The 21,724-nt window shown below is 37.1% G+C and overlaps 2 protein-coding genes across 2 annotated transcripts; both read right to left on the bottom strand.

Annotated features, from left to right (window-relative positions):
• Positions 1 to 28: 28 nt before the first annotated feature.
• On the bottom strand, positions 29 to 3,120 carry LOC131769612 (uncharacterized). Its single transcript, XM_059085342.2, has 3 exons — positions 2,518 to 3,120; positions 1,679 to 1,723; positions 29 to 584 (listed from the first exon to the last, which is right to left on the bottom strand). Exons 1-3 carry the CDS (start codon positions 3,046 to 3,048, stop codon positions 474 to 476), a joined length of 687 nt encoding a protein of 228 aa, XP_058941325.2. The 5' UTR covers positions 3,049 to 3,120; the 3' UTR covers positions 29 to 473.
• Positions 3,121 to 4,394: 1,274 nt separating this feature from the next.
• On the bottom strand, positions 4,395 to 18,608 carry LOC131769342 (propionyl-CoA carboxylase alpha chain, mitochondrial). The gene is made up of 26 exons (XM_059085068.2): positions 18,527 to 18,608; positions 17,961 to 18,038; positions 17,327 to 17,374; positions 17,159 to 17,227; positions 16,255 to 16,368; positions 15,814 to 15,867; positions 15,035 to 15,166; positions 14,567 to 14,603; positions 13,415 to 13,493; positions 13,160 to 13,262; positions 12,837 to 12,863; positions 12,451 to 12,518; positions 11,470 to 11,690; positions 10,870 to 10,943; positions 10,628 to 10,702; positions 10,188 to 10,256; positions 9,754 to 9,829; positions 9,249 to 9,359; positions 8,858 to 8,960; positions 8,344 to 8,449; positions 7,625 to 7,723; positions 7,492 to 7,542; positions 7,127 to 7,192; positions 6,618 to 6,692; positions 5,978 to 6,055; positions 4,395 to 5,746 (listed from the first exon to the last, which is right to left on the bottom strand). Exons 1-26 carry the CDS (start codon positions 18,590 to 18,592, stop codon positions 5,663 to 5,665), a joined length of 2,163 nt encoding a protein of 720 aa, XP_058941051.2. The 5' UTR covers positions 18,593 to 18,608; the 3' UTR covers positions 4,395 to 5,662.
• Between the last annotated feature and the right edge of the window lie 3,116 nt (positions 18,609 to 21,724).

Consider the following 21,724-nt stretch of genomic DNA (forward strand, 5'->3'; position numbering starts at 1 on the left):
TTAGGAAGTATTTGTACAAAAAAGAAGGTAATTCAGTCTTTAATAATTCAGGATAGATTAAGTGCCTGTTATTAACCACATTTCTTGCCTCCCAAATCATCCTCAAGAAATTTTTATGAGATGTGGCTCTTCTGCAGCTTGTGTTTCCCAAAATGTGTTCACTCTCTTGATCTGTACATTTAAATAATCAAATCTTTATAAAATGTCTGTCTTTTAAAATTCTGAATGTAATGGAAGCTGCATCCTTTTGAAACTTACTGTTCATAATTTTAGAAAAATTAATATATTGAAGAACAAAACTAAAGGTCAATTTCCCTTATCCAGAAGGCACAAATAATAAATAAAAGGAACCTGCATCTTTTGAAACAAGCTGTTCATATCTTTACCAATGAAGTCTTCTTAAGAAAAATGAATGAAATGAAGAACAAAACTGAAAATAAATTTAACTCAACCAAAAAAACACAAGTAATAAATTATTGCTGTGTAGGTAACACTCCACTGCTAATATTCAAGGTTTCCCCAGTGAGTTTAAATGTACCAGAGTTTGAGTATTCAGAAAATCTTTCATCCAATGTCAGTGATGTCTGAAACCAAACAAAATTAAATTTTTTCCAGATGACTATTTTTCAGTAAGATAGGGGAAAAGCTTGAAATTATTTTTTTAGTAATTAAGTTGTTAATAAAATATACTAAGAAAATTGGATTCAAACAATGGTAGCTTCTAACTTTAGAAATGGTCTGTCACTAACTAGAGTCATTATGTTGTGTTATTGGGCCAAAGACTACTCACTTGGTGCCTGCTTAACTTTGTGGTAGAAAGAGGCAGTGACAGTTTTTATAGTTTGAAGAAATTAGAAGTGATTTTGGATGTTAGTCCATCAAAAATGAGCTGTCTTATTTCTCTGTCAGTTCACCTGTACCAATTTAAACTCCTAAGAGTGGCACTGGGAGAGTTATGTGTCCTGTCAAAGACGACAGTGACCCTGTCTGGCCTTGAACCTAAACCTTGAAAGTGGAATCCAGCCCACTTCTCACTCATCCACCAGACACACATAAAAATATGGTCCAAACTTCTCAAATTTGGCTTGAATCCCACCTTTAGGCCACAGTATCCTCTATTAATATAAGTCAAAACTATAACAAAATTCTCAAACATGGTTGGTTATCACTAACCTCATTTGAGCATTAATAGGACAGTGTGCACGTCATGCTTGTAATCAGACAGTAATAGCACAGTTGCTTAGGGTTAGTACACATCATGGGCACTTGCTGTTGTTGTGCAATTTGCCAAGTTAACAATTTTTTTTATTAATAAGTAAATTTTTAACCGATGTCAAATTTTGTCATAGTTTTGATTAACTGGTAACAGGACTTCGTGTCATCCAGTTCAGTCTGAAATCCTATTTGTGACTTTGTCAATCACTTGAATGATTACAGACTGAATTTGACTCCGCTCAGCCCTATTACCATTAATAGGCCACTGAATAGGCCACTTTGCTTTGAGTAGACTTTACACACCTTTCACTAATTACTATGATCAGTAGATGTGACAAATTAATTATTTGTTTTATGCTACAGAAACCAAGATAAGCTCTGCCTGAATAGGCCACTTGCTTTCAGTACAGACTTTACATACCTTTCACCAATTATGATCAGTAGATATGATGAATTAACTTACCGCAGGTGAAGGAAATTTTAAGTTCTCATCCTTTAATATAGAAACCTAAAGAAAAGGATACCAAAATAAAGGTTTCTACACCAGAAATATTTATGGATTGGTTACGAAACAATTGATCTTGATTGATATCAAACCAAAGTGTTAGCAGTTTCTCAATTCTGCTATTTTAGCAAGCTTGTGTAAAACATCTTGAATACATTAATTATAACCAAAGTAAAGATATGCTTTTGGGAGATGAAGAATGAACTCTTTTACTTCTAAGAGTGACTATCTTTGAATTTTTCCCTAGAGTATCACCACTGAATCAATAATTGTGGTTGCAAGCTAACAAAGCTTTTGATTGTTAGAGAAATTCTCCTTCATTACCAATGGAATAGTATTGAAAACAGTGTGGAGAATATGCATGCTGATGTTAGGCTGTAAAGCATTATAATCATCTTAGAATGTTCAGTTTTGATAAACAAACATATTCCTGGCTATTAACTTTGATCAGAAACAGCTGACATTAGAACTGCAACTGTTATATCCTGTGGTGCATAGATGAAGTTATGAATAGAAGATCCTGTGTTGCATAGAGAATCAAACACAATTCCCTGTGTACGTAAATCCGTGTATTAAGTGGAGCTTTGTTAGGGTAAAATTTCCGCACAGCCCCATACTATTGTTAAACAAATCTGTTTTCCCAAGGGCAATGTATTGTTTTTGTCGTTGTTTTCTCTATCCAAGAACTGAATGCATAATGTAGTATGGGGCTGTGCAGAAATTTTTACCCTTTATTAGTGTATCTGATTGGGTTTAACAGTAATAGACTTAAGGACTAAATGAAAACGAAATTTTACCTTTTTGGATGTAGAGTAATCCCCTTCAGCGATCGATGCTTTCTCATGTTGACGAAACAGTTGAAGTTCTTCGTTAGTTGCCTTCCACATGCCGTAGTATTTCCGCGCAAGTGACAGATATTTCGCTGCGTTTTTCCTCTCTGCTTCCATAGTTTCCAGAAGATCGGCTTCCATTTTTAAAGCCCGCTCCGTGACAAGTTTTTCAAACCTACGCACCTTATTTTCGTTCTTTTCTTCCTTAATTCTTTGTTTCCTTCGTTTCTGTTGACGCCTTCGTGCCACGCGTCTGTTTTTCCGTCTCTGTTCTACTGATAAATCAGGAGCTAATGCTCCTTCGCTTTTTTTCTCGCCATCGAATGCATCTAGAGGAGCACTAGTGTCTTTCATTTCTTGTTCCTTGGCTCCTTCGCTTTTTTCGTAGCAATCGGAAGCAATCGAAGGAGTGCTTTTGTCTTTCATTTCTTGTTCCTTTGCTCTTTCACTTTCTCCGTTGCAAGCGGAAGCACTTAATGAATTACTTGTGTCTTTCATTTCTTGTTTCCCTGTTTTTGTGACGGTTGACTTTGCTTTAATCAACCAAGCTGGAATCACTGACGAGGACGCCATTATTGTGATGTCATGTTCGCGCCAAATATTGATTTCACCGTGAGAAGACTGGCGGCAAAGATACGATATAATATGTACGGGAGGGGAGGGTACAGAATGCTGAGAATTTTCTTTTGCTTGTTATGTAGGGCCACGTCGCACTGAAGTGAATTCAAATATTGACCAAATGAACGCGAATCAAAAATTAGCAAAAACTTTCGCATTTCCTTGCCACGCAAGAGCGGATCTTCTCTCCTGTTGGTCCTTAACGTTTAGTTGACGCTTGTGTTACATATAGCTCCGATACTTTGATGAAAGAATCTCTCGTTGAAGTCATACATGTCCTCAAAATTGCTGCCAATAAAAGCGGCGCCCAAAATTCATATCCCTTGAAATAAAAAGGGTGAGTTGGGCTTGGAAAATCCTGCCATCGCACGCCAAAGACAACTGAGCGGACTAAAGAAATCTTTCACGATGAAACTTTTATTCCAATATATTTTGCATAACATAACAGCTAGATGGTTAAAAAGAGACATGATTGTTTGTGGTGCCAAAATTTGAAGCCTCCGAGGTAGGACATCGATTCTTTTGAAGATTGGCGAAAATTGTGAGCGACTCGGAAACATTTGGCAAGTTTTTTCAAATGTTGGTCGCACTTATTTTACGCTATCTGTCGACAGATTTTTAACTTCAACAACAAACAACAAAAATTCGAATGCGACCCGTGCTTTAGACAAGTGGTTTTTTTTTGTTTCTGTTTTTTTTTTCCTATGTTTCGTTTTGTTGTTGTTTTTTTTTCTCAGATTTGCAACAAAGATCGAAAAAAGTATCATCTGGTTAGGATAGTTCCCCACAGAAACTGTACCGACACATGTTTCTCGAAAATGTTTTATCAGTATTATTCACGTTCACGCAACATAGCTTTATCCAATACGTCTGGTATTCTCATTCGCCATTGGTCAAAACGCATCACGCGAAAGAATATTCCCCAGCTTTAAATAGGACACAAATTTCTGAAATCAGACACTAATGTCTAAAATCGGGCAGTTGTGTCTAAAATTGGACATTAGTGTCCGAAATCAGACACTAATGTCCAAAATCGGACATTGGTGTCTAAGATCTAACTCTGGTGTCTAAAATCGGACACAAGTGTCCAAAATCAGACACTGGTGTTCAAAATTGGACATTCGTGTCCAAAATTGGACATTCGTGTCCAAAATTGGATACTAGTACGAAACAAGTTTCATCATGATAGGATAGTTCTCTACAATAACAGTACCGACACGTTTCTTGAAAAGCTCTTATCCATTTTATTCACCTCCATGCTGTAAAGCCATATTCAATACGTCTGAGATTTTAAAATGAGTTTTCCTTCTTCTAAAAGTGCATAAACCACAGTCCATTTTAGGAACGGAGTGTTGAGTTCTGACTGTTTCTTTACATTTGCAAAATAGATCATGGTAATATGACCGAGTGGAGTCCAATTAGGTCTGTAACCGTTCTAGTGATTTGTTTATCACGAGTACGACTAGTCACAATTGGACGACACCAAGTCCTGTCACCAATTTAATCAAAACTGTTTTGATCCTGTCCACAGAATTCGAGAGTGTTGATGGTATTTTTTGATTGAAAAATTAATTAAAATCTTCGAACGTTGTAACAAAGATTGACCAAAAATTTCATGTTCTGATGCACCATAGAGAGGTAGTAATTAAGACTTCGATAGATGTTCCAAAATGTGTTACAACATCGCCATAATATGTTCAAGAAAATTCTCACACACTTTCAGGAAAAAACATTTAGAACCTCCAGCAATGCGTATTAAATTACATAAGAACTCAAATCAATTACATCCGAACACAAAGTTTAGCTGAAATTATGACTTGATACAACGTCAACCTTCACCAAACCATTAATTAAAATTTTTCACGTACGATATAAGGCGTGTTTAAGTGAATTGCTCGTAGATGCAGAAGTCATTTGCGCGTGCATGTGCAGGTGTCATCTGCGTGCAAGCGTTGAAGTCACACGCGTAAGTGAGTTGGGCGTGCTTGCAGAAGTTACCCACGCGTGCATGCAGAGGTCACGTGCACGTGGAGTTCTTTACGCGTGCACGCAAGGGTCAGTTGCACGTTCGGGCAGAAGTAAATCTTGTGAATGCTCCCGGAAGTCACTTACGCAAGTACACACACGCATATGTAAGCTGTATGTGCACGCTAAAGTCAATTGTGCATGCACATGGAAGTCACCTAGGAGTTCATACGGAGATCAAACGCGCACGCACGCCTATGATTACCCGCACGCGCCCCATAAGGACGCCAGTTCATTTGCATGTACATATAATAAGCATACACGAGCTCCCTACTTCATTAGTAGGCCAGCAATTGTAGCTTCACAGGAGTCATTTTCACGGGCTCAAAGAAGTCAGTTCATTTTGTCATTGGCATTTCCGAGCAGAAGTCGACGAGACTTTGCGCGGAAGTCACTTCCACGAGCTCATAAAAAGTCACTTGACCCGAAAATTGTGATAACCTTTCCCTCCTAGAATAGAATTGCCGTCTCAGTGGTCGGGGTGATGTTCAATTTCAACCATAATATCTCCTTCACCAACTTTGTCTCCGGCTTTAAAATTCACCTTTTTTACCTGTACAACAAAATAAAATAAGCTCAGAATTCTTAACGCTCCATGGCTTCTTTCCTTTCTTTTTTAGCCGTGTACAAGGCCATGTTGGAAAAAATGGGAAAAATCTTTTCGCTCCAGACTTAACTCGCCTCTAGGTGGAAGGGGATCACCCTCAGGCCCTGGATCAGAGCTTAAAATAAAAATTGATGACAAATTTGAAATAATATCATTATCTTTCCATCATTTACTTACAGTTCCAGAAAGTCCTGCATGCAAACTGTTCTGCATCTTCATTGCCTCCACTACGGTCAACTCCTGTCCTTCATGAACCTGACAAAAAATAACGGACATAGAGAATGAGTTATATTTTAAATTCATTTGACGCCAACTAATATATGGTCAACTTTTGGTGGCCCAGATTCAAGATGCATGTACGGTTAAACTGAAATCATATTTGGAACTACGAGCATGTGAACGCCGATGTGACTTGCATTATTTGAGTTCTGTTCCACAAATGCTTCACAGCCACTTGAAATCTACCCGTCTTTAGGACGAACTTGTTTCTTTCACGAGCATCTGAACGTGCATGTGTAAGTGACATCTGCGTGCAAGCCAAGAAGTCGCACGCCGAAGTCAGTCGCACGTGTTTGTAGAAGTTATCCTTGCGAATGCGTGCACGCAGAGGTCACCTGCGTGTGCACGTAGAGGTTACTTGTACGTGCTTGTCAATCAACAATTTCTTGGCTTACCATGCAAAAAGAAGGGGCAGGAACGTTCTTGTGAACTTGTCACGTAGACTATTTTTTGGCCCTCGCGCGGACGAAGAGGCAGGGAGATTACGTGACAAAGAATCCAAAAATTTTATATTGTGAATTTGCAATGCATGTCTTACCGTGTCACCGACGTTGACAGCCACTGATACAACTGTGCCAGGCATGGGTGACTTGAGGAATGGGGACATGTCCTCCTGGATAAGAGAAAGTATACATTAAAAGATTTTCTTATCTTCCATCAAAATTGAATTTACCAGTGATAAATTAAAGTTACTTAAACGAGATCAAAAGCCAAGTCAAGGTAACTAAGAAAAATTTCGAGCAAATCAACTAACGAGAGGAAGTGGAGGCCGAACGAGTGGGTTCAAAGAATGGCAGGTCAAATAAAGTCAGATTGATAACGGCAAGTCGAACAAAAGTCAACTGAAAAGTCATTTCACACATCTGAATAGGCAAAGTCAAGTCAACCACGTAAACTCAAATCTTATTGGGACTTCTTTCTTTCTCAAGAGTTAACGCTTTTTTCAGTGATCAAAGCGCTTCACCACATAATATAAAAGATAAAAAGGTGTTTTCAAGTAATTAGTTTGTCTCAGAATTCCTTCCCGCTCATAAGATTTCACCAAACCTCTTGTTTCTCTGGCATGTACTTCATGTACTCGTACTGATCCTTCGTGTGCACTCGTAGCTTGTACTGCAAAAACAAAACGTGACTTACAACGGTGTACAAGAACGTCTTTACAACTGTCGCATCAGTCTCCTAAATTTTCCTAATGAGGACAATGATAATCTTCTTTGATTGTAAATATATGAAAAATTCAGGCCTGTACAGGATTTGAACCAAAGATCTCTCTTGTTTTTCGACCCTTATTTTCACTGCTGCCGAAGTACTGTTCACTACTGCGAAGACGCTTCCATATTCGATAATCTTCTTTACACGCAGTTCCTCCGTCGGGTAAATTTTCTTAACTTGTATTAAACTGATGCCCTTACTGTTGTTCCATAGTGCTGGATTGCGAAGAGATTTCCTTCTTTCTTTAAAGTCTACAGAAGAAGACAAGGAAAAGTCATTCATTGTTGATAGGTTATTGGGCAACTGATAGTATAAAATTAACCCCAATTTTACCTGTAACAAAACATCATTTCCATTTATCTTGGCTCCGAATACCGGATCTGACAGTCCAGAGGATGTGTTGAAATCCACTTGCTTTCCATCTATGCTGACCTACAACGCAGCCAGAATTAAGAAAATCTTAGCCTATGTCAAGTTTTATTAAGACAGGAACGGCAAGTAAATTTCACTTCCACCTTCGCCATCGTCTGTCCGTCTAAAATCCCCAACAAGTATTGTTAGGTATCCTGTGATCCCGGTGTGTGAATCACACAAGTAAACAAGTCTCTCCTCCTCAAGGCTGGCCATTTTACAATTCATTTATTCACAGTTCATTATAGATGTCTGGCATCCTAGTTCTGTCCCACAAAACTTAACCATTACCCTAATTTCATTTAGTTTCACGTTTGTTCAAAGTAAACTGAATACTCTTTCATCCACACCATTCACTCTTTAATCAAACTCTTCAGAAGATTCCTGTTCTTTTGGGAATTTTACTCGACAAAACTTAGCATTCAATTAGTACAAACGGCTCCTCATTGCGCTCCTTTCCATAATCGGTTAGAGATGAAACTCGCAAAGCAACATCACATTGAAATTTAAATTATAATTACACAGGAAACAGGAAGGAGTAAAATGCACGAAGGGCAAAATTCTTCCACCATGGTGACCAAAATTTTGGGTGTTGTTTTAATCTACGCATAGTTTTGACAAGAAGACCTTTTCAGGCTAACCTCGAAATTTCCGTCTTCCTTGGCCTGTATCATAACTGGATAATCAGCTTTCTGCAGAGTAATTACCAGGTCCCACGCAGATGGTTTCTTGCTCACAGCATTGAGCCTAAAAACAAAATAAAATGATTGTTAAAAACAGCAATTTTCATGTGACCAGCACTCCAAGCTGCTACCGTTTTGTTAGCTCGAGGAACGAAAAAAAATCTCGGGGAGTTACTTTGCGGGGGACGTTTTCGAAAGCGGTTACGGAAAACTTTTCGAAAACAGGCGCGTTTCATCACGCGAAAAAAAAAACCCAAAGGGAAACACGCTTTACACTGATAAGACTCCAAACGAAGATCCTCAAAAATGCGACCCAACAAAAACTGAAAACTCACACACATGAAAATCGTACACGTAACAATACTGACGTTAAGGTCTCAGAGCGCGCGTGCAGAAGTCGCGCGTGCGTAGCGTACGTCACACCAGTTCGGTTCTGTCTTCTTTATTTCCCAATCTTATTCCCATAACTCACTTGCTTTGGTTCTTGAAGGCCATCGCTTTTCTTGCTCTTTGCACGAAGAAATAGGCTGTCGTGGCCAGCAGTTCATCTCTTTCTTCATCAGTCAACTGATGACCTGATGTTGAATAAAAACCAGATTTAACAAATTCAACAACGATTCGTGGCCAATTTCTTCAAACAGCCACAATTGTGCTACCTCCCTTGAAAAGGATAAAACTCCACCGCTAGTAAGGTTACTATCCCTGCTCTGCAAGTTCCCTGAGAATTTTCTGAAAGCCATAACCGTTAATATCCTTTTTTGTGGAGAAACACCGTGAAAGTAAACTGTCTGAAACGAAATTATAGCGCAATGACCCTGACGCCAAATGTTTTTTTGTTAGTTAGTTTTTCTTACGCGATTCACCTTTAAATCCACTTGGATACTCTTCAGGAAGAAACTTCGTGGTGATAGTTCCGAGGCGGAATTTGGGATGGTTAAGAACATCACGGAGAAGTGAAACATTGTATGTAACACCTAGAGAATATCAGAGAACAAAAATGTGGTTAATTTTGAGCTAAGTTGTGAACTAATGAAGGAGCGTGGGATTCTGATTCCCTTTGAGAAACTGAATTCCAAATATTCGGATCACGCGCTGCTTTTTTTAGTTTTTTTCTTCATGGGCGACAATTTTTTCTCAAGCTCTTGACGACATAAGGTTCTCGCGATCAAGCTTGAGGATAAACCCTTGTGTGAGACCAGCAGCTGTTTATCATGTTGTGCACGATGATTCTGACTTGTAAGTCTGTGGATAACACCAAACGTGTGAAGCTACCGAGCAGTTCTTTGATATTGTGCTGTTTACTTTGCTGTGCAAGGTAGTTCTAGTTGCGCATAAAACCCTGCGGTTTGACCGTTATTTCACCGTTACCTCTGATAACATAAGAATCCAACGCCTTGTTCATCAGATCAAGCGCTTCATTTCTGGTGGGCGAATGAGTAACCAGCTAAAATATGGATAAGAGACATTTTTTTGGTTAAGAAATCACAAAAACTGCCCGCAAGGATAGGATATTATTTGATAGAAATAAGGACACAGAAAGGTGACAAATAGCGCATCAATCGCATTGGCTTAAGGGAGGGGTGGGTACTTTGTGCGCGGTTGCTCAGATACTCACATTGAACACAAATTTACCCTAAAATCGCCAAGGAATGTTGGATCAATATCAGTATCTGGGCAACTGCCCACCTACCCCTCCCCTAACCCAACATTAACCCTAACTTGTCATCAATTGACTGTTGTTGGGTTAGGGGAGGGGTAGGTGGGCAGTTGCCCAGATACTGATATTGATCCGAAATGTTTACCTTCGATATCATGGAGTCGTAATAAATGCTTATTTCACTGCCTTCAATGATACCACTGTCACAGCGAACCTAACAAAACAGAGAGGAACACTGTTAGCCGAGTCAATTTGAGTAAGAGCACTCAGGGTCTTAAAATAAGTGAGGGGAATGTGCTGCCTTTGTTACGACATGCGCAAATCGTTAGGCATTCCAGTTCTCGGATGAGAACGATAAACCGTTGTCCTGTCTCCCGTATGCTCCCAGTACTGGTCAGCAGGGGAAGTAAAAGAATCCACATACTTCTCGCAAATAGTAAGGAACGTAACTCCCTGTGTTAAGGTCTGGCCTTGTTATTGTTCATATAAGCCTCCATTTAAACCAGCTTTAAAGCTGAACTGGGCCGCTGTCTGATATTGCAAATAAATAATTTTTTTTTTTGATGTTCGAGTAAAATTACTTACATTTGGTAGATGAGTTGGTTCAATATACTTGTACAGCCTTCCAATGGATGGCAAACCAAAATTCTTGTATGGATCCTAGACAATAAACGGTCAAAGTTAAGCTTGTGATCACTGATTATTTTCTCCTTGCCCATATTAATGTGTGATTAAGGTGATACTCAGAGAATTTTTAAATGCATCAGGTAATGATTTTCACCCTGGATAACACAGCTAAAGACAGAGGAACTTTCCAAATACCTCACCTCAGCGTACACACGGCACTCAACAGCCCAGCCATTGATGGGAATATCAGCCTGCGTGATGTTAAGCGGATGATCTGAAAGACGTCACACGAAACAAGATCAAAAGAAACTTAGCTTGACTTTGTTCTCAACGATGAAATGCAAATCCGCACCAAAAATTTATTGTAAAGGTATCTATTCACGTCAAAGCATGTCAGTTTAGGGAATTTAATGCATCCCCGCAAAAAATGTACAGTGGTTTCAAAATAATTAGGGACAAAGAGACCTCCAATTTTTTTGGGAGCTCTGAGCTGCTTGGGGAAATTTTAAAAATTTAGACTCGAGCAGTTTCATTCCCCTGCAATTTGAGGTCTATCCCAAATTAAGTATGCTATGAGAACAGTGACGATTATGTTAAGGTTACAAGTGGGGCAAGTAACCCACTACCTGGCTGCTAAATGAAACTCCTAAATGAATATTGAGCTAAAAAGTACAGCAAGCCTTCTTTTGAGAAAAGTGTTTCTTGCAGTTCACCAGCCAGAATCAGTTATTCATGTCTCATCTGCAAGTTATAACTTCATTTCATTTCCCTTTTCTTTTCATACAACAGGATTCTCATACCTGCTGCTACTCTGATCATGTGTTCTACAAGATCAACTCCAGCTACCATCTCAGTGATGGGGTGTTCCACCTGCAGACGAGTGTTCATTTCTAGGAAATAAAAGTTCTTCTGTGAGTCAACCAAACACTCCACAGTGCCGGCCGAGTCATATCCAACTTCTTTGGCCAGTGCAACAGCTTGTTCACCCATTGCTTTTCTCATGTCAGGATCCACAAATGGGCTAAAAGAAAAAAAAAACATTTTGATACATTAGATTGCAACAAAATATTTAAGACAGTATGTTCAATAGTTTTTGCAAATGGTGACAAATTTGTAGAAACAGAAGAGGGTAATGATGCACTGAAATTGAAAGAAGGTATAAGGGCAAGCTTAACCCTCTAACTCCCACAAGTGACCAAGACAGAATTTCTCTTTACAATATGAGATACAATATCAACCAGACAAGTGATGAGAATAAAGAAAAATATCAATTTGGGGATAATTAGTTGATCCAATACTAAATTCTCTGAACTAATATTAAAGAATTGTATGGTTGACAGTAAGGAGAATTTACAAATTTGATCTGGGAGTTAAAGGGTTAAGAGAGTCAAAGAGTTAAACTGTAACACTTTAGAGGCAGCTGAGAGCATTTGTAAGGATGTTGTATTTTCACAGAAGCTTCAAGAGGTTGCCAGCTTCATTTCAAAACACCATATTTCATTTGACAAACTGCATGATAGATATACCGTGGCAAATCTAGAAGGAAGGTGTAAGTTGTCCACAACCCCCTCCTCCTAAAAACCAGTGAATTTCTTACTACTTGTCTACAAAGAAAATTCTTGGAATGACAGGATCACACATTACCTACTGATAGTTGTCGAGAAATACTTCCAGGCTAGAGTGCAAAAAAATTGGTGTTTTATCCATCAAAGTTTGAGCACCCCCATCAAAATTTCTTGGATCCACCTCTAATACATATAAAACAGAAACTTTAATTTTACCTAGGAGATTCTTCTATGACTTTCTGGTTCCGTCTCTGGATAGAACATTCTCTTTCATTCACATAAACCTATGTGTAACGCATAAAATTAGAAACTTTGATCCAATATTCTGCACCGTTACACAAACCCAATTCACAAATGCTTAAAAAAGCAATTAGTTAAGTCTATTGCTTAGGGGTTGAGGCAAAGTGAAAGGAAATTTCTGGGCCAGTTAGGAACAAAAGACCATTACAAGTACACCAATTTGTTGCTAACCTGTTTATGACATTTCATGATATGTTAAACATGCAGTGCATAAAAAGCTGGTGAATAGGGGCTCATAGTACTAATGGACAGAAATTATTCAAGTTTAACAGTTACAGTAAATTATACAAATTAAAACTTACAGCATTCCCATACTTGTCTCCAAGAACCTAAGGAAAAGGATTTAAAAAAAAAAAAAGAATGAAACCAAATTTGTTAAAAAACTTTGTACTCTGGACCAGCAAAATAAATTTGAGCAACATTCCACACATTCATGTGGTGAATCATTACTACTCATTTAATCAGTATACTGATTACCCAGTTAATATAGCACAAAAAGATGATTTTAACATAATTATTCACACAAGGGAGCATGCATATCTTTAGTTTTGCTGAGATGAATAATGAAGGATATTTATAGTTTGCCAATCAGAGCATAATAATTTATGTTACCAGCACTCTGTACCTGAATCTCAATATGCCTTGGATTGTCAATAAACTTTTCCACTAACAAACGGTCATCTCCAAAACTGGATCTTGCTTCTTGGGATGAGAGTCGAAACCCTTCTCTGATAGAAAAACAGTATGTCTTTCAGATCTTATGATCATATTCACAGCTTTATCATATTCACTTTGAAATCACTGGCGATCCTTGCAATCTAATTGCCTCCAACAGTGTGGTAACAGAATTAAATAGAAAGGAAGAAACTACATTTCCTACTTTGTTTCCTCATCATTCCAAGCAATTCTCATTCCTTTGCCACCTCCACCAGCGGAAGCCTTGATCATGACTGGATAACCTACAGATTGATGATGACTATTAAGTGAAGCCCACAAGCAATCAAGAGGGGTATACTGCCTATAAGCCGGCTATAATTTCAAATAAAGTTCTAATTGAGTCATGATTTTAGACCATTAAAAGATCCCTAGGTTTCTTTAAAAGGCTTGTTTGAGGAAAACACACCTTCAAATATTTTCCTAAAGTTTGTTATAAGCCTTTTCTGACATTGTTCAAAAAGATCTGTATCAACCAGAATTTGCATCACTATTTATTGTTAACCCTTTAACTCCCATTTGTGACCAAGACAGAAGTTCTCTTTACAATATCCATACAATATCAACCAGATGAGTGATGAGAATAAAGAAAAATATCAATTTGGGGATAATTAGTTGATCCAAAACTAAATTCTCTGAGCTAACATTATAAGAATTGTATGGTTGACAGTAAGGAGAATTACAAATTTGATCTTAGAGTTAAAGGGTTAAGCAACTGCTACATAATTTCACATTTTTTTCTTTCTGTTGTAATTGTAATGTTCTGTCTGTTTCATTAAGTTTTTGTGTGAGGTTATGAAAGAATTACAAAATGCCAAAAATATTTATTTCTTGCCAGTATGCGCATTGTTTTCACCAGATAATTCTCACTGCCAGATGATTTCAACTACATCAGTCTTTGTGTTACTTTTTGCTAGCACCATGTTGCTTTCATTTAAAAAATTTCCTACTGGACCTGGTTATGCCACAAATTGTAAGCTTGTTCCTATTTCATTAACTTTTTTGTGGTTGTTCTTAATTTTGTTATATTTTCTTGGTTAAATATTTGTATTCATCATTTATTTTCAGTCTAATCACATATATGCATCTACACCTATACAAATCTTTACATCTAAATACACATCCATCTGGCAAATTAATTGAAGGAGCATTCACTTTGTGACATTCAATGTGTAGTATTTATCTACAAAATCAATTTTTAGAGGAGACATGTACATGTACCCTGTTGAAACCACTTGAAAACTTAATTTATAAAATAGCAACTACACTCCATCTAGATATTAGCCTTCCCAATTTGTGTTCTGAGTTTGTAACATACCTATCTCGTTTGCTATTCTGACTGCATCTTCATCATTCTAAAAAAACACCAAACCAAAAATATTACAAATTCAGATAACTCCAGTGTTTTCTATAACTTGGGATTTTATTTGATAACATTTGGAAAAATCAGAAAGAAATTCTACTTTGAGAAACCTTTGTTGGATTGCTACACTGTCTTACTGTATTAAATGTGTTTCTGTAATAAATATCCATAGCTTGAAACAATCTTTGACCCTTAAACCTTTTGAAGTAAATACCATATAATTCTCCTGCAGTATCACCTCTAAATCAGAAATTACAGTCACAAGAGTACAGGAAATGAATCCCAACTAGAAGAGGCTAGATTGTTTAACAGAGTTTCCTAATCAGTGCCATAGAAAATTTATAGAGAAAATTAAGGAGAATATTAATAAGCAAAATAATATTGGGGTATACAGGATTAATTTGTGAAGCAACATGGTCTCACCTTTACAACTCCTTCAAATCCAGGAATAATATTGACTCCAGCCTTCTTGCCAATCAGTTTACTTTGAATTTTATCACCCATGGCTTGAATTGCTGCAGCATTTGGTCCAATGAAGGTGATACCAGCTTTTTCCTAAACAGCACATTCAAATAGTTATCATCTATTTAAAAAAATATTTGAAACGTTAATAGTTAAATGAAATGAAAATTGGGCAACATGCGACAGAAAACATTATTATAAATAAACTGTCTGAGGTAAACAAAGATAGAAAAAATAACCCTGTGACCAATTTTTTCTGTTTTTATTATAAGTAAGGGAAAACTTTGTAAACAAATTTATCAGAGAAAAAAAATTTTTCATTGCAAATGATAGTTATTATTATAATCCAAAAATTTTTTCTCATGCACAATTGGTTTTAATGCATTGTGTGACCAAATATCCCCCAGTTTCAGCTGGAAAATTCAAGATGACAGAGCTTTGTGTGGTCGTACAGTGGAAGGAGCATGTGTTTTTGTTCATAAACTGTACCAGAGAAAACTGGATAGTGAACATCCCATGCAGTGAATGGCAAGCTGTTCATAAACATTTTCCCTGCATGTTAAAAAATATTTGAAGGATATCAAACACAATTGCCTCCATTGTTGTGTCAAATAGAGGCTATTCTTTATTTATCAAGCCTTCACCTTTTGCAGAATGAATAATTTCACTGCTTATGAATGAATTTTTGTCTCAAATTAATTTTCTACATGGCTAGCAATCTGAGGGTAAGTTACGCTTACCAGCATTGCAACAAACTTGCCATTTTCTGATAGAAAACCATATCCTGGATGAACCTGCAAGCAGTTGCAAATAATGAGTCCAAAAACATTTAATCTATGCTACATAAGGAGAATATACAGAAACAGATGGAGCGTTCTTATCATAGAATATTATATCACAATTCAAGGCAGCTAAAAGGAAGGATTACATGTAACCCTTTTACCTCTAAGATTGATAAGCATTGAACTTCTCCTAACAATATCACACCTGAATCAAACATCAAGATCAGGAGAAAAAAAGGAAATGAAAACAAAGTCATGAAGCTCTTGATTGTTGAACAAATTCTCCTTGCAATGCCATAGAAAATGTATAGAGAACAGCAAGGAGAAGTTGTATAGTGATGCTAGTGTATAAAAGGTTAAGATCTTTAGTAGTTAAGGGCTAAGATGTTCATTGTCTACCGCTTGTGCTCCTGTTGTGTGTAAGGCTTCCATGATCGCATCCATGTTGAGATAACTTTGATTTGTTGGAGGAGGACCAACACAGAACGATTCATCTGCCGTTTTGACATGCAGCTAAAATGGAAAATAATTTAAAGTTAAATAACAAAGTTGAAGTCATTTTGTTTTAACCTGTAACTCTTTAAATCCCAAGATCTAATTGTCAATTCTCCTCTCTGGCTACTGCAGAATTCCTTGTGTATTAGTTGCGAGAATTTAGAGTTAGATTAAGACAACAACTTCTACCTGATAAGTTTGGGTATTCTCATTACCTGTTTGCTGGACAATGCTTGGGTATCATAGCCAGAAGTCGCATGTTAATCACTTCTGTGAGTTAAAAGGTTTAACTCCCATGAGTGATCAAGATGGAACTTCTCATAATATCATCACAATAACAAGCAGACAAGTGATGGGAATAAAGAAAAATATCAATAATGAATTTAAGTTTTATTGGCTGATCTAACACCTAATTCTCCAAAATTAAATCACCAGAATTGTATGGCAGACAGTAAGGAGAATTACAATTGAGATCTTGGGAGTTAAAGGGCAAACAGAGATTTTCAGTTCAAAGCCAGTTACCTGTAACTGATTGCTGCTTAAAAAGCCTGGAAAGGCCTTCTTTAATTTCCATCAGTTAAGGTTTTATCTAATACAATTCCTGCGGTCCTTTTTTTGGAGCTATAACTATTTCACAATTGGTAGCTACTCATGAAGAAAAGGCTATTGTTAAATCTTCTTTTCAAAATGCTAACTTTTGCTTGAGTTTGTATTATGATTATTTGAGATAATTGGTATTATTTAGTCTAATTTGTCCAACAAATAAAGACATAGGAGTAAGGAAAAAGTATTTTGATAGTAAACTCACAGCATTTGCATCTGCTTCACTATAGATAGCAACAGTTTTAATTCCAAGACGTTTACATGTTTTCATGACCTAAAATTAAAAGAAAGAAAAAAGGAAATTCATGTACAGTGTCAAGATGTAATAAAAGTGTAAACTTAGATTACATGCTCCCAGACATATGTTACATACCCTACAGGCAATCTCTCCTCTGTTGGCGATAAGAATCTTGTCAAAAAGCTGCAAGATAATGGCAATCTTAGAGTGAGAGATTGGAACATCTCTGTCAAATAGTTTTTCCAAAGATATCTCATTATCATCATCATCATCATCACTGTCATCATTATCACTGTCATCATCATCATCATTATCCTGATTACAATACAATGCATTCAACCCTTAAACTCTCAGAAGTGATTAACCCTTAACACTCTAACATCAGCATGCATATTCTCTCTACTTTCTCTATACATTTCTTAAGGTTCTAAAAAGGAGAATTTGTTTAACAATCAAGAGCTTCTTTAGTTGCTGATCATTCCCCTCATTCTCATGACCTTAATGTTTTACTCAGGGGTGATCTTGTAAGGAGAAATTAGATGCCAGTCACTCTTGGGGGTTAATTAAGGAAAGGATTAAGGGGAGAATTAACAGCTAGATCATGGGAATGAAAGAGTTAATATCACTTGTCACATCATATGCAAGACATCAAGTAGATCCATCATGATCATAAATAATTTACCAACAATATAATCACAAGAGGTATAAATAAAGTTCTCCAATGATAAATAGTCTGCATTTGCATCTTTAAGCTGGATTTAAAACACACCTGTTCATTCCGTGCCGCTGATGTTTGCAAACCCCTAAACCATGTCTGTGGATATCTTTTGAACCAGGCTGCTCGTTGCTGTGAAATTAAATTATACTGATTATTCATCCATTTATAGTAACATCTATGTGAATTATTTTCACTAAAAATGTTGAAATAAACTGTAAAATTTCTTGAATATGAAACAGTATGCAGTTTCAGCTAGGAAAGGGGTACAGCAAAAGGGGTACACCCAAAGGTGACCCCTATTTCAGTCCTTCACCCCTTTTGTTAGCAGAGAAAATCGGGAAGAGCTGTTGTGAATATCTAAACAAATATTTTAAGAGTAGAAAATAAAGATTATGACTTGCCACATTTTTCTTTAACATTCAAATTATGCGTAAATTTAATTTCAGTAAAATGCACAAAAACACTTAGAAAGCCATCTAAATAATTACAGAGTAAAAATAGCGCAACGTGCAAACTGCCACGACGGAAGAGAAAAATCTGACTTGATCATGACAAAAAAGCTTTTTAACTCGAGGGCACAAGTTTAAAATTAAAAAAACATTAAATATGTTACAAACCTTGCAAAATTTACAAGATCCTTGTAATAAAGAAGAGATTCCAGATCCTACACTTTTTCCAGCCATCTTCAAACGTGACTGAAACAGCTGAGCCTGAAATCTATCTCTTCAGCGGGTCAAATGCTACTGTCCGCGAGAGACTGGAGCAAAGTCAGGAACAGCGTTGTATTTCGTTTTCAGGCGAAAAGTGCGTTTATTTCTCCGATTTTTATCGTCTGGAGCTGACTATAAGTAATATTTTGCCTTGATTTTCGCATATTTGAATATCTGAATATTTTAGTGAACGTGTCATGTAGACTTTGCTTCAAGTCTTTCAAGGAGTTTGCACTTATTGATGTTTGCACGTGCTAGTATTCCGATTCTGTAGATTATTGTAACTTATCAGTTGCGTTTTATTTCGTTTCTAGTTATTCGAGGATCATGATCATTCCTATTCGCTGCTTTACGTGTGGGAAAGTGATTGGGAATAAGTGGGAAACCTACCTCGGCTTCCTACAAGCAGAATATACAGAAGGGTAAATATTTAGTGTATGTGATTTGACGCAGTAAGAAAAAGCAAATACAGTTCCGGGTTTCTTAGCTTCTTGTCTGAACTGGAGTCGCAAAAATGCCACTAAATGGTCTCTTTAGACTCCCTGCAACAGTTTCTCATTGAAAAAGTTCACCATTAGACTTAAAGTCGAGCAAGCTTACAAATATACTGAAATAATTTCAAAATTATTAAAGCAAAACTGAGAATTTGCGAAGCAGAGTTCAGGTTGATTTTGTTTTTATATGACAAGTCAGTTACTTCCATTATTGAATTGTTGACTCCCATGCTTGATAATTTTAAGAATGAAGTGTAACATCAAGTAGTATTAACCCTTTACACCCTAACATCAGTATGTAAATTCTCCATACTGTTCTCTATACATTTTCTAAGTTGCTGACAAGGAGAATTTGTTCAATCAAGAGCTCCATTAGTTGATGATCATTTCCTTTATTCTCATGACCTTTATGTGTGATTCAGGGGTGATACTCTAAGGAGAATTAAGATGTTAGTCTCTTTGGGGTCAAAGGATGAAGCCCTCTTAAGAATCTTCCCATTCTCATCTGATGTCTTGACTTTGCATTCATTTGATATTGCTGGGAGAAATTACTTCTTGATCACCCTTTAAGTTCAAAGTTTAACACTCCTTTTTTGTCCCATCAGAGATGCTCTTGATGCTCTGGGTCTTAAAAGATACTGTTGTAGAAGGATGCTTCTTTCACATGTGGATCTCATTGAAAAATTATTGAATTATGCTCCGCTGGAAAAATAAACTCTGCTGCAATTTTGCATTGGTCAACAATGGAAGCTGTGATGGTGCATGCTTACTACTGCAATCTAGATGCAAGCTTCTTGTGTGTACATGAGATGCAATATTGTCACTTGCTTTGTCTTACAAATTACAAGTCTGTTTAACCTATGATACTGAACTTTCTCTCTGTTTGTGACAGTGTGCTAGGCTTAGTTTTCATATGTGCCAGAGAACAATTAAGCAGTTGGAAATTGAAACATACAGATAGATTTCTTGGAACTTTTTCAAAGCATTGGTCCAATTTGTCTCCTTTTGTTATACTTTGTTGTTCTGTTATTTTTGTTACATAGCCTGTGAACTTAGTCTAATGCACCAAAGAAAGTGAAAAGCATTTTATGAAAAATCTAACTTAATATAGCCTTTGTTGTGGGGGCTTTCTTTTTACATTAGGAAATCTTCAGTTTGTTTCTTGTGTTTTCAAGGTTTGACAAAAATGAGTAAACCTCACGAGAACCTTTTTGTAATTGTCTCTTCAAACTCCTCAACATTTGCTTTCAACTTAGTTGTGAGAATTTGAGGTTACATTAAGATAAATCCTCTTTCTGAGAAGTATGTCAATTCTTAGAGCCTCTACTGGATTATGTTTCATTGATATTTTAAAGAGAACTACACATTAGTCATTTCTGCAAGTACTGCTATAAGGCAAAGAATACAGTGTACAGTATGCCTTTCTAGTTTGGATTATAATAAACCACTATTTAGAGTTCTATAGTTGATGGAGAGGGAAAGAAGAAGGTTTACTAAAGGTGGGGCTCATAGTGTTCTCCAGATACTTTTTTGGTGGTCATCCATGCAAAACCACTAGCTGGCAGAAGATAAAAATTTATTTCAAATCAAGACAGCTTTTTGGCTGCTTTGACCATTTATAGTTTCTGGAACTTCAGGAGGAAGTAGCCAGTGAAAACATAATCTTTCAGTGCTTCTGGAGAACACTTGGCTCACAGAAAATGTAAATAAGGGGTATAAGAGGGAGAAGTGGGCAGGGGAAGGGATTGTGAGAGTGGTTATGGTGTTTGAACCACGCTTTTGGACGTAAACAATCACCCATCTTGTTTTCAAGGTTATTATAGTCTAAATTTGATTATCATGATTATTTATTGAATTCTCATGACCCATCGGAGAGTCTTCATTATGTATCTTATTAAGAGAAATTTGATTTTAATCATTCTTGCTTTTAATTTGACTGATTATTTAGTTCAGAAGAGCTGTCAGATGAATTTGCGATTTTCGTGTGGCAAATTGTCAGCAACGTCTGATGTCTGTCAGTGCTTCATGAGAACACTGGGCTCGCAGGAAACTTAAAGTTGTAAATAAGGGGCATAACAAAAAGAAGAGGAGAGGGGAGGGGGTTGTTAGGTGTTTGAACCAGGCTTTGAGCTTTTATTTCCAATAATACCTCAGCTGTTCCGGACCCAAGGGTCCTGCCTATTCACGTGACTCCACCCTCGAAACAAAATCACTCGCGAATTTCGTGCAGGCCACTCACAGAGCATGTTACAAAGGCTGATTAGTCTTGAAAGAGCGTTCGGCGATCCAGCCCTTGGTGAACGAGATTTGAAGAAAATGGGCGTTGGCATACTCTCTTTTGCTACTTATAATGTAGGTGGCATGATCTCTAACCTATGCCTAATATGAGAAAATGGTCACACTCCATACTAATTACAGCGAAATGTGTGAGGCCTATTCCAGGCGTTCAGCAAATTTCCGTGCGAAATAGTAAATGACACGATAGTACAGGCGGAGCGAATAACGAGAGAGGCTTGGGTAGGGTCGCGCAAAAAGCGACCCGACCCAAGCCTCGCTCGTTTTTTCACTGGTCTGAACTACATGGGAACGCACGTTGATGAGGGGAAGAAAA

Source organism: Pocillopora verrucosa, chromosome 6 (genome assembly GCF_036669915.1).
Source record: "Pocillopora verrucosa isolate sample1 chromosome 6, ASM3666991v2, whole genome shotgun sequence".
NCBI lineage: Eukaryota > Metazoa > Cnidaria > Anthozoa > Scleractinia > Pocilloporidae > Pocillopora > Pocillopora verrucosa.